Source organism: Argopecten irradians, chromosome 11 (assembly GCF_041381155.1).
Source record: "Argopecten irradians isolate NY chromosome 11, Ai_NY, whole genome shotgun sequence".
Classification (NCBI taxonomy): Eukaryota; Metazoa; Mollusca; class Bivalvia; order Pectinida; family Pectinidae; genus Argopecten; species Argopecten irradians.
Genome location: NC_091144.1, coordinates 29,525,012 through 29,538,855, shown reverse-complemented (window position 1 = coordinate 29,538,855; position 13,844 = coordinate 29,525,012). Strand labels below are relative to the sequence as shown.

At 32.6% G+C, this 13,844-nt stretch overlaps 1 protein-coding gene across 1 annotated transcript; it reads right to left on the bottom strand.

The window, feature by feature from the left end:
- Positions 1-4,071: 4,071 nt before the first annotated feature.
- LOC138335248 (acid-sensing ion channel 2-like) lies at positions 4,072-13,164 on the bottom strand. The gene is made up of 9 exons (XM_069284239.1): positions 12,927-13,164; positions 9,213-9,349; positions 7,454-7,997; positions 6,850-6,948; positions 6,295-6,481; positions 5,843-5,899; positions 5,238-5,382; positions 4,714-4,802; positions 4,072-4,294 (listed from the first exon to the last, which is right to left on the bottom strand). Exons 2-9 carry the CDS (start codon positions 9,296-9,298, stop codon positions 4,146-4,148), a joined length of 1,356 nt encoding a protein of 451 aa, XP_069140340.1. The 5' UTR covers positions 9,299-9,349; positions 12,927-13,164; the 3' UTR covers positions 4,072-4,145.
- Positions 13,165-13,844: the final 680 nt, after the last annotated feature.

Below are 13,844 nucleotides of genomic sequence, written 5' to 3'. Positions count from 1 at the left end.
AAAAATAAAATCTCTCGTCAAAATCTGTCTGCGTACGAAGAAATTAATTTAAAGTATGGAAATTCTAAATCGTCCTCCGGCTCACAATGTCCGTGGTTACATTTCCTCGCAGCCTCGCTTTCAATGCTTTCAACTTTTCTTTACTTTTAATGGTCAGAACTGGGAAACTAAGCAGAACTTGACTGTCGTATTAATATGTGAGAACTTTTGGAAGGCCAATGAACGCATTTAGACTGGTTTTCTTTGACCGACTATTCACTTTAAATTTTCGTAACATATGATCATTTAGTTAACATGTTTTTGAGTTGATTTGCGGATAATATGTCTGAATTGTATGATGAGTATACATATGTTTTATTACACTAACATTATAAACATGTAATATTAAAACAAAGTTTAGTAAGCACGATTGACTTCATTGTTCGATTGATTGTGTAACAAAGTCTTTTGTATTTACAATGTCAATTCCCATTGTGGTTTGCAGTACATAACTAATGTCTTTTCTTTTTTTACTTCCTTATATCACCTGATATTCCTATTACATCTTATTGTGATATTTAAGAATTAAAGGGTCACTGCCTTTCCGAAACGGCTTTAATTTTTTTAAATGGGAATGTAAAACGAGATCGATAATTTCATAGAATCACAAAAGTTATTAACTTACCTTAAATACTACACTTCGCTTCTGAACAATTTAATTCAAATAAATATAATGCTAATTTTTATAACGCGGGTCATCTTATGTTTCCCACCGTCTTCTTAGATACCACCCGGTAGTTGATTATCACTCCGTCAGAAGGCAAAACAGCGAAATTTATCTACAATGTAATCATGTATTACGCAGGAAATCTTGAATATGTTTGGTGTTGTTACTCCATCTAAGACCATCGATAGATATTTTCTAGTGCTATTTTAGTTTTTAGAAACCTTTTTTTTGCTCCAGAAAGGTAGTGTGCCTTTAACTTAAATAGATGTTAATGTTATGGATAAATAGCACAAAAATTAGTGAAGAGATTTGTGACGAGAGTAAACTCTGAGTTTAACGTTATATCTCCATAACATAATCTATTTGAGTTGCTTTAATCCAATATAATCCTGTGGGATCTTTCTTTTGAGACTCGTTTTAAATTACATCAATTCGCCGTTAAATATGCCAATCAAAGGCAATGCTACAAATATCGTCGTCATAACTTACCTTATGAGATGATAACATAAATCATCAAGCAAATAAAAAGGCTCCTTGCTAAAATTGAATATACTTCATCAAATAATAACTATGAGTTAGCAGCAACATAAAACCAACGCAGAAAAAATTAAACATATCAAATTAGAGATTTATTTTCTTCTAAAAATACACGAAAAATAGAAATTATACATTTTTAAAACTTTCCATTTCTTTTGTAAAACCGTAAATATATTTAAAAAATACGCATTATAAATATAAATACATCGAACATTAAGGTAGAACACACAAGTTGTGTTTCTGACTGATGGTAGCACATTAAATGAGGAATCCAAAAATTAAAGATAGAATGTCAACACGAATAATACCCCTTTCGTGTAATTCGTTCTAATATCATTAGATATATCTGATCATATACGGGTATACTTTAAAATAAGAATGGTGCTGAAAACATTAACCATATCATATTAAAAAGAACCTTGATGAAATAGTTATCAAAATTTAATAAAACATTACCTATTATCTTACTTGAGAAACTAACTTCACTACATTTTATCATCCTTTGTTATGATTTATATTAAATTTTTGTCGAGTTTTGTATCGTTTAAGATTAAAGATATCATATTACCAATTTTAAAAAGAGTCATAATTTTCTCGTTGAACACCTATGTTGTGTTATACGCATGCATATCAAGGGTTAAATAAGGAAACTGGAGACCTCGAATTTACTGACCTTTAAAAAATTAGGGTTGTATGTGACAACATGTTTCCTATATCAACACATATAAATGTATTGCTATTCTTTAACGAAATCATTTGTATTTTATCTATAAATGTAATGATAAATTAGTTATTGCAATATAAACTCTGCAGTCGTAGAGTAATAAATGTGGAAAACATTACTACAAGTTAAACAGATTTTTGTCAATCTTTCATACGCGGGAGATTTTGGGAGACTCCCGCCACATGCGGAAAACATTACAAGTATGCATATGCAAGGGGGATATTCCCGTTTAATACGGGATACTTGACAGGTATGCATTTAAAAAAAATAATATTATAAGCACAAGATGTGTGCTCTAAATATCATGAACAATTGAACTTCCAAAAAATACACAGCTTACCAACACTAAGTAACATCGATTTCCAGGTCAGGAAGCAGAATCAAATAAACAATTAAATCCGTTGTGGAATCCAAGTGTATGCTGTTACCGTCTAGTCATAATGATCGATGAAAAATTAATTACAAGTATTCCACATAAAATAAATTATTTAGTGGTAACCGCCTGCAATTATCGACATTTGATTCGGGATCCATTAGAATAATCATTCTTGAAATCTACAGAAATATCATAGTACTTTCATTTACCTGTATACTTTAAAACATAATGACAATGAAACTGTTTTTTCATACTTGTATAGTGTAAAATGAATCGTTTAAAATTCCAATAATATCACTAATTAAGCAACAGTAAATAACGAGTTGAAATTCCGTTATTTATGATGAAACTCGACAGCTGATTAAAAGTGGTACATAAGATATTTGATACATTTCTGATTCATAATGTTTTCAGCTTAACTTTTAAAACCGAGCCCGGTCAGAAGCAAAAAACCCGAACATTTTATTTCTCAAAATGTAGATCCGGTCCTGTCTTAGAAGGCTGTATGCTTCACATGAACCGTTCTAAAGTTAAAAAAGTAAATATTGCACATTGAACAAAATAACAATACACTAACCTTGTTTGATATCGATAACAAAAGTGGAAAAGCAACATAGGCCATTCAAGACAGCTGTACACATAAGAGGGAAGGATTAAAATTTAAAAAAATACATATATATTACACAACTTCTAGGCCATTGAAATTTATGAATTATGGTCAGACCATTCTTAGTTACCACCTCTATATAAAGACCCACAGTTTGATAAAAACATTTTGTCGTGGTCCTAATTGGTCAAGTTAAACAAACTTCGACCTGTGTATAAAACCACTTGGCTATAAAAACCAGTTTCCTTTGTCCCTTGAGTGGTCATTGTAGACGAACTTGACTATAGTTTATTACGTACCTAACCTTTGCTTATCTTTTAGCTATAGATGAAGTTAATAAAAGCATCCCCGATACTCCAGGGGATACTATCATTGTCGTTATATCGACCATTGGACTATCTAATAATACAACTGGTGACAGTTCAGGAGAATTTCTGTGAAAATTACAGATCGAACGACTCCCAAATTTGAAACAAGACAGTCAACCACAGTGTACCGTTATACAATTCCTTTGAGGTACCTCATAGGATCAAATTACCTGTGTCTTCTGTTGCCTTCAGGTTTACTATGAAATAGTTCAGGGGTGGATATTACGACATTGATAGTAGTCCATGGATTATCGAGGAAGACATTAAGACGATCCGACAAGATTATTTGTTCGAGATTATTTTAAACATCAAAATCTTACAGTCATTTTTCGACGACTGATCCTACATCAGCTGGGAATATACTGCCACATTATGGAAGGCTAGTGCTAGACAGTGACACGTCTCCGAGTCACACAGATGTGGCGGATAAGTGGTAAAATTCAAACATTACAATATAACGGCAATATCGTCTAGAATAAAGGGTAAAATGCCAAAAATCCAATTATATCTATAATGCCTCTCCGCGGTGTAAGGTTAGTGTTAGATACCAAATATCTGAACATATCGGCGATGCCGCCCAGAGCTGGAGGATTAGTGGTGAAATATCAAAACCAAAACCAAAATACCAAAACCTCGACGTATGTACAATGTACAGAGATAAGTGGTATTTCTGACATTTTAAAGTATGCACCACATTTTACAATCGTTGTTTATTTGCAGGTGTTTTTTCCTCTTTTAAAACTATTGATTTAATAAAAGACATATCGTAGTACTTATACTAATGGCTAACGCATTATTGTAGTTATATACACACTCGTAGACAAACATTACTTAAGACAACCGTCAATAATCTCATAGAGGACTCCGAAGATCGTGAAAGTGATGCTTATGAGGAGGTCGAAGATGAAGGAGAGGACCTTTAACATGGTTACTACGGTAACTGTAATATAGATCATCAGTATCCAGCCGACACCATCTGAAAACGTACAAACATTGTACTGTAAATACACTTATTTTCGTGACGACTTCATTTCGTATTTTCATGCCGAAGGAATGTCCACAGTGATATACTATTGTGGTTCACAGTAAAACTGAGCTATTATACTTGCAGTTGATTTTTTTCGTGGTTCTTTATTTGTTGTAAATACACTAATTGCTCTTGAAATACACAAATTAAATCGCACACTAAAATCAATTTGTATAAAGCATTAACGTACAATTAGAAAGAAAAAAGTCAAGAACCGCGATAAAACTTATGCAATTAGATTATTTTTAAAAGAATATTTTCTCGACATTATCAAAAAATTGAAAAACATTTGATTAAGCATGGTTAACGAGAAGTTCATTATTGAAAACACATTTAAAAATAACGAATAAGAATGATTTATAGCTTACACAGGTAATCCTTCGCCAACATTTCTGGTACTTGTTCCGCAATGGTGTAATTAAGATCATTAAAATAGATGCGGATTTCGGCGTACTCCCTATTAAAAAAAAAAAAAAAAAAAATTAACTGAAGCTAAAAAAATTGCCTTACATCAATGTACTAATGCACACATTAAATTTTGCGGTGATTTCATAATTGAATGAAATATATAATATGTATAGAAGTGATATTGATATTGAGACAAACTATCGAGAATCTACTTGGAATTTGGAATATTGGTTTATGGTAATTATCTTATCCTTCTAGCTATTGTTACTTTTTATTTGTTTACATATTGATCGTGTTTTACACAATTACACTGAAATTCGTATTTGACTTCACACTTGACATTTTCTTTAAGAAAAATCAAGAATACTGAAAGAAAACAAAACCCGACAGGTGGTATCAATGAAACGTGAGATCATTATTTGCCATTCTGAACTCCTTCCAAGCTAAAATTCCACTAATTTACTAAGTAAGAAAAGTCACTTACCTGATGTTAGAAAATCCTTTGTTAAGAAGCATGTCGGTTGTGTGATCGAACGGGAACTCCACAATAGAAACATTAGCGGTATAAGACATACTATCACAACGAACAGGGCAGTTACAAGTGTGTTTTAGTCTCGTATCAAAATAATCTGAAAAGAGAACGATTATTATAATCAAAATATCTGGTTCCTAAAGCATTAGTGGTTAACGAATTGATATTTCTACAACACTAATCATATTTTTTTCTCACCCAAAAGACAATTTTTTCTTTTCTCTTTTTATATATAATGTATTAATGTTGCATGTTTTTTTTATCAAAAACGTTTTCTATAAGGAATACCTTATAGCAAATTAAGAATCGCAGGAAGGATGTTATTTTTTAAACCGGATAACCCGGTGAAAACAAACGACCTGCGATCAGTACTTAGCTACAGCCTCATCTTGGATTCGAACTCGAAACCCAGAATTTCACGGCTATTAAGTCTAGTTAAATATCGGGAGATTTTAACTGCTCAGCCGCTGTGGCCCGCCAACAATTAAGAGTTGTTCAATTTCAAATAGATTGCTGTTGATGATGTAAATACACATTGTTGGTATTGTAGTACTTACGTGTTTTAGGCTTATAACAGGACACGAGTTGTGTTGGTGTACAAACTGTTCCATTACCTAGAGAAAATAGGGAAGAAATCAACTTACACCGTCCATCAGTGGGTATACGTGATTAGTGATATTGTTTGATGTGCCAATCCTAAGTTAAAAGTTTAATCACAATGAACTTTTGTTGCAGTTTTGATACCAAGTTTTAAGACAAAATAGTCGCGACTAATTCTGGATACCACTATATACAAAAAAAGTCAAATTCGACTAGTCTTGACATCATAATTAAAAAAAAAATCGAATGTCAAGACTAGTCGAATTTGACTTTTATATGTGTATAGTTATATAAAAATTGCGAAAATCTGCGTTTTTCACATCATTTTTTTAAAACTATGTTTTGAAACATTTTATGATATAAAAATGGATTTCTAACCGAATTTGACTTTTCGTGTTCATAGACTTACCTGGATCCGTGTGACTCCGACATTTACACTTGCGTGTTGTATAATTCTGTCGACATTCGATGATGCAGGCTGTATAGCTATAGTGACTGTAGAACCCCAGGGGGCTGGTAAACGAGGGGGAGCTGGTATCTATACAGTAGGTTTCCTCCCTTGGTATACTGCGGTATGGCCGCCCCAGATACTTATTCTGATTGAGAAACATATAAAGAATCGTTATGATCCAAAAAGTGACAGTTTAATTTTCATTGATCTTTAATAAGCATAACAAATATAATTTTTACGTGGACGTTTTAAACCAATGTTACAAACAATTGGCAATTATGATATATTTCCAAATGTTAAATAAAGAATGCTTTGTATACAAATACATGACTTTAAAAAGAAAATATTTTTACAGACGATGAAGTACATTATAAGTGAGTCCGAATATAGGCTTAAACCTATTGAAAACAAAGCTTTACCAAAATGCAGAATAGTTTTGTTTGACCTTTTCCTTTTCAAGTTAGCATTTCGAACATACACAAGGAGTGCAAAATCCATAATAACGCAATTTACCTTTTGACTAGACACTGCAGCAAATGTAGAGTACCCAGGTACTGCCAGGAATCCCGTCTGCCGGATGTTCGGTTCTTCAAACTTGTCATGTAATACAACCTTAATGTGCAACAAATAATCATTCGTGGTACTAAAATGAAGGTGATGCATGTCTTGGACTGCTTTCACTTGGCATTTATGGGAAGATGAATATCAATTGCACAACGGAAAATTAATGAAGCGCAATTGGCCGTTGTCCTACAATCGCTAACAAATACTAAGTGAAGGTAGGTCATTGCTTATATTTGCACTTGATAACGATTTTGTAATAAAATCTCAAGAGATTGTGCTTCTATGAGAATAAACTTGTCATTATTGTCAAGGTCGGGAAAGACATTGATTTTGATAATGAAGTCATAATAATAAGTGGATGGATGTCATACATTGAACAACGCCATTTGCATTAGGTAAGTTTACATTGTGGAACTCATGCTACCATTTCTAATAAACGTTTATGATTCATTATTCTCGTATGTATCACTTGAAGTAAACATACTTATTATTCCATTTTAAAAACCTTTTAATAAAATTTAAAGAATGTTTTATAAACTATAGATGATCTTACCTTGATATCATTCCCAGTATCGAACAGAAAATTATCACGTTCCACTTTGATGTACATTGTTAGAGATGACGTATTTCCGGTACTACTTGTCATGACAGACCTTCGGTCTGGCCCATTGAAAGTAAAACACACTCCTAGTTCCGTCATGCGCGGGGTAAAGAAATCATCACAATAAATAAGCTGCCATTTTTGAACACATGTCACAAAGAAATTTTTCAGTTCGTTGTTAGTTCGTCCCACAAAGTTATGACTAAACCCGTTCTTATGTCGTGCAGATCTGGAGTCTGTGTAGTTCAGCGTGGTCTCCAAGAAGCTTAGAGTGTTAGTTCGTAAAAGGTATTCGGTGAAAGCGTTTTCCTCCACTGCTATAGATTTGTTATAGGGACTAAGATTACAAATGGTTACGGCCGGGAACTCTAGCTCTGTTGCCGTTACCATGGTGACGTTGGTATAGGTGTAATATGAAAGGTATACTTTAGTAAGTTCCGATATCGCTTTTAGCATAATAATGGTTGCCAACGTTTGCATCACCAGCCAAAGATTTCTGAAATAAACGTAAAAACAAAGTTTATTTTAGGATGAAATATCTAAGTTTTTGACAATGAAAAATGATTGCTGATCACATATTTGTCAAAAATCTTTTAACAATATGCAAATAAAATATTAACGTTGGAAGTGTATTGGCCATTGGCTATCACTTACTTTAATAATATAAAGACAAAACGGTAAAAGAAATTACAATAAGATATAACTGAATATTTAAAATTGCCACTGTTTCTGTTTCGATAAACTATGTTGGTGCAGATCTATTTATTTCCCAATAACTTGAGTGCAGAACGTGACCCAATTCGGTGCGTATAAATACTTGTAAACATTGGCGGACTTCCTTTGACTTTCTACAAAATCACATGCCAATCTTTAAAAATTACACATGTACGAGACAATCGGAGACGTTCAATAAAACGCATTTATTTTTTAATGTATTTTGCTATTTGATACGTTTTAACGGGTAAATGATTGTATCTGTAGTTTTTTGTTGATTTTATTGTTTAAAGATAATATTATTTATATAAGGATTAACCTCTTACTTTGCTTAGTTTATGAGATGATAAACCTCATGACGCAGTCGGTAAATTGTACGAAAACGCTTTGCGTTTATTTGTAGTTTTAACAAATAATCCGTTCGTTATTCACTGACACTTTCTGCAAATTGTTTATTTCATGTGGACAACGGTGCTCAAGAATTTAAGATGGCGGCACAAATTGGTTGTTTTCCGTCTTTCTCATGATTGTGCATTTACATTTGTAAACCAAAATATAAGTTCTCTGTATAGTATGTAATGATATAATTTTAACCTTGTGTTCCTTTATATAAGACTTTATAAAACATTTAGTAGATTTTGCTCACAAAGACATATCAAAACGTATGACCACGTATTTCAGGAAACTTTATAGAATAATGTATGTTGGGAACAATGTAAAGGCTTTGATAAGATCTTAATATACCGCACTAATTGTAGCAGTAACCACGTTTCGCACAATGATATCTTATTTTAAATTAAGACTGCGCTAAATAATTTTCTTTATATAGTTTACATAGCCACCATGGTGATCGTTCGAATTCATCATTGCACTTACCTGTTCAAGGTTATTGTTGCACTAAAATATAATTCTGCCAAAACGAGTATACGTTTACAATAAATATTTTTGATAATCGAAGGATCTCGGACAAAAATAAGTATCTGAATATTTCACATACCTATTGAATGGCGTATTACTATACTTGTAGGACCCACCGATCACCACCGCTTCCTCCGTCCTCTTAGCTGACCCACGAGGACGCATGACTACGTTACGTCACTTAGACATCTGCGACGTCATTGGTAAGAGCAATATCTGACAAAATAGAAACCGGACAAATATTCTGAAGATTTCGGCTGGCCTTGACCCTTAAACTGCTGAAATGTATTCAATAGGCTTTTCACTACACGATTGTTATATATTCATATTAGCATTTTTTAATGTAAAAACCTAGATTAATAATGTGCTTTATATCGTATTCATAATGTTTGAATAAATACTAATCAACACAATTCAGGCCTCCGGCACATTCCTTTTGACGAAATGTAATAATATGATATAACAATATGAATAATATATTTCCTTTTATAAGATGATTATGTTGTGATATTAACAATACTTTAGATCATTACAGTTACTGCATGACTACCTGAATAGCGTTTTAAATTCACCATTTGAAATTTTGATAGTATTGATGATATTATTGATTAATTGCCTTCATGCTACTTGAAAAATTAATTAATTGCTTCAGAATCTATGGCGCCCATGTTCATTCGCATGAAATGTTTTGGAAACAAAAGATTCCATGTCTATACTTTATTCTTTATGGTAATCCATGTCTATACTTTATTCTTTATGGTAATCATGTATTTTTTCATTAGAGCTCTTCCGTTGTCCAAGCGAAAGTGAAAGTGATAAAATTGATACCTTTTGTCAAAATATTAAACTTATTTAATCTGTTAATAGCTACATTATGCAGACATTCATAAATACATAAAAGATATTTATTTTGTTTAAACATGTGTAAACAGAATTGAAATTGTGAGTAAACATTTTAATGCTCGGTGTTTTTACATATTTATATATGAAATATTACAGCGAAGCAAATATAGATTAAGATCAATATTTACCAATGGAAGTTATTGTATAATATACACGTGTTATATTGTAGACTTCTGAAATACAAAAGATTATCAATTTGATCACGATGGACTAAAAAGGAGTTTCGTTTGTAGTTCAATAGAATGATCATTAGTTGTTTCAGCAATCGATATCGCGCCTGAAAAACTTTTTCGAAATAACCAAAAGAGTGTGTCTATATCATAATTGACATGATCAGTACCAGGATACACGGGAACATATTTTCAAAGATTTAAAAAAAAAGATTATATTTTTCGAATTCATCTTGTCGTTAGTCTGGATTATCATTATGTGAAGATGGATTTTGATTATTCTCTGAAGTATAAAAATATTTAAAAATGAATTCCAGTAACAAATGAAGGTATTAGAAAGGATACTACAAGAAGTATCAAATAATGTCAAATTTTTAACCATTAAATATAGTAAAAACTGAACATTCTTTACCTGTTGATACGCGTAGAATATCATGGATATTCATTTCTGGTATTAATTATTTCATTAGATTGACATTTAGTTGCATACCATTTACATAGGAGCAGACAAAAATGGCCGAAGATATTCTGAAATGAAATACATTTCTCAAGTTACAAATGCCTGTTATCTCATCAAAGAGGGCGCTACGCTCAAGTTCAAATTTCATTAATCTTATTTTAGCGCTTGTCGCACCAGAATTATTTCATGAGTGAGACATTCAGTCACATACTTTTTACAGAAAAAAACATACTAAAATCAACTCCTCAAGTGTCACAAAAACTGCTAAGGTGTCATTAGTTACTTTATGAGTCCATTAGAATTTTATGACAAATGATACAGTTTTGTTATATAAGGATGAACATGCCGGCCTGTTTAACACTTATAAAGTAATATGCACTAAACAATTTACTCTTCAGCATTAATTTATATGTTTGTTTTTAATTTATTTCCATTAAACCGTGATGCTATGAAGAAAAAGATCTATAGTCTATTTGAACAAATTAAGTGCAAATTATCGATTCATTAGAAAAGGGATTCACAATGCATTAAAATCTATTACCAAGCACTAATTTCAAGATAAAATCGAATGTCATCTTCAATACTTGAGTAAAAAGGTTTATTTCTATAGTTGCTATCATTTATGGAGAAGATGGGGGACCATAATAAAAAAAAACCCACAAAAAACAAGGTTAACGGAATAATGTTTGACGTGAATTATAATAAGAGGCCTTAACAATGATATTACAACAGGATTCGTCATCCAATCATCAAGACGTATCTGTATAGCAAGCAGAAGACAAAATGGTTAATCCCTGTGTCATGTGACTGACTCCCACTCAAGATTAGTCTGTAACTCCTAACTGACCACAGTTATGGGCTTGATCAGTTAGGGCTGAAGAAAGCAACCAGGTCCAAAGCTACCCCTGAGTAGATATTTTTGTTGATATTTGTTTAGTATCATGTTGTATAGACAATAGACAATGTTTATTAAACAAATCAAGGTCCCGCACGGGGAATTTATAAAACAAAGCGTATTCATATATATTTTAGTGTACATTGTATACTTTATTTATAGGCAAATAAGATAGATTCGATGTTACCGACGTCGGATACACCATACAATTTCTAAAACGTTTAAGTCCCTAGGAATCAACTTTAAAGATTTACAATAAATAAGAAAATGTTCACTGTAAGAAGAGCGTCACTATGAACTATATCGCGTGCAATTGAATTAATTTTATATACTTTGTGTCATTCTGTATATAATATAAATAAAATAATTTGTCTTAACCTCTTATCTATCCCATTTTAAATAAGACATATCATCATTTCATATTTTCTCATCGTTTAACAGATTTAATATATAATTCATTCATCTTTTATTATCAAATGCAATCATGCATTGTTTTAATGATTCGTGAACGCGTTGGACTGCTATTTCATATTATCACAAGTCATTGCTTATAAAGACTTACTAACCAAGGAACGCTAATGATGGTAAGCTAGAATCAATCATCTATTTTTATCATCATCAAGTGTACTTTTCTCTTGTCTAAAGGAAAAAACTAAAGAAATATAATGCATGAATAACACGTTTTTGATGAAGCGTATAAATCTGTCCCTGTTTGGACTCGTTCTGCTAGACTGACTTGCCTTGTGATGATTCCACGTGTCCCGTGAATAAGTAAACACCCTGAATCAATATGGATTATCTTCCGCACTACGGAATGATGGCATGGATCCGTACGGTATTAAACACGGACAAAGACATACACTGTATCTCACATCTCGTCTCGCCTTTTTCACAAAGACGTATCTCACATCTCGTCTCGCTTTTTCACAAAGACGTATCTCACATCTCGTCTCGCTTTTCCACGACAAAGACGTATCTCACTTCTACTCTCGTCATTTCGTGACAAAAACGCATCTCATTTCAAAACCTAAGTAGTCGTTTTCTAATCATTTACTTTAACATATCAGTAATGTTTTGTTATATATATATATATCTTGTTTTCGTACGTTGTCTTCAGTTCATATTTACCTTGATAACTGGAATGACACAAAAAACGTCCTGAACTGTCAACAATATGGCAACATAAAGCTGTATGAAGAAATTCAATAGAGATTATATTCTTTCATAGAAGAATATCATCCTTGTCCCACTACCAATGTAGTATAATCATCAAATGGGATTTTGCTCAACGTCGTTGGTTATGTAATGATACATACAAACACAAATATACTGAATTTTTAAGATACTACATAGTTTAATACTTACATCAGCCAAAACCTTGGTAAAGACCTATGCTACCCTTCTGTATGTTCCATATCTGTTCTCAGACAATTGTCCATAGTATTCATGACATTATGAGCACTATTCTATAACCTTATTGACGTTTACACGTCCGATGACCGTCCGCTATCCGGGACTGTTTTATATTGACACAATTTATGTCGTGGTATAAGATCCAGTCTTATGATAAATCCTTTTCCGGACTACAGAAAGGAATCGCTGCAGCAGAGGCGCGTGTACAATGACAGACGACAAAAGCTCACCTGTGCGGCTTTACCTGTATTGACAATGTCACGCTTGACTGATCGCAGTAGGCTGCTGATGCTTGGCGTCCCACGTACAAGTATGCTAATACATACGTGTCAGTAGCTTGCGATTATACAGCTATTTAATTGATTGATTTTTGGATAATCTGTTCAAACCTGTATTTCTCACACGGTGCTCTACCATTAGCTGGCTGAAGCGGTTAGTTCACACTTACCAGTATTAGAAATAAAGCAATAAATATCGGGTCTGGGAAACATAGACATTGACCAGGAATAATGAAGATATTATTTCAAGTTGTTGTTCAGTAGAAAAATGATCAAGACAGAATGCCATAATTTTGATATAAAATTATTTTTCAGTTTTGATATGGCAGTTTATAGTTATATAAGCCATATGGCGGTTATCTTCGCGAGTCTGTGGTGATATTTTTGCGATGTCGCGGGACATTGATATGATCTCGAAATATTACGATATCGTTAAATCGCGAAAAGTTTAACCTGAAAAATAACCGGTTACATGGTATGCTAACTCTATCACCGTGGATTGAATATACTGGCCATAAGATATTTCATATTTTACAGTATACTTCTCTGATGTTAGATTTCAGGACCAATTTTGTGGGTCATATTTGAATAA

Excerpts from the sequence above, each read along its gene's own strand:
- LOC138335248 (XM_069284239.1), bottom strand. The coding sequence starts at position 9,298 with ATGCGTCCTCGTGGGTCAGCTAAGAGGACGGAGGAAGCGGTGGTGATC. Across the intron at positions 7,998-9,212 it reads AGTAATACGCCATTCAATAG|AAATCTTTGGCTGGTGATGC; the intron begins GTATGTGAAATA and ends CGTTTATTTCAG. Across the intron at positions 6,482-6,849 it reads CTGCAGTGTCTAGTCAAAAG|AATAAGTATCTGGGGCGGCC; the intron begins GTAAATTGCGTT and ends TTTCTCAATCAG.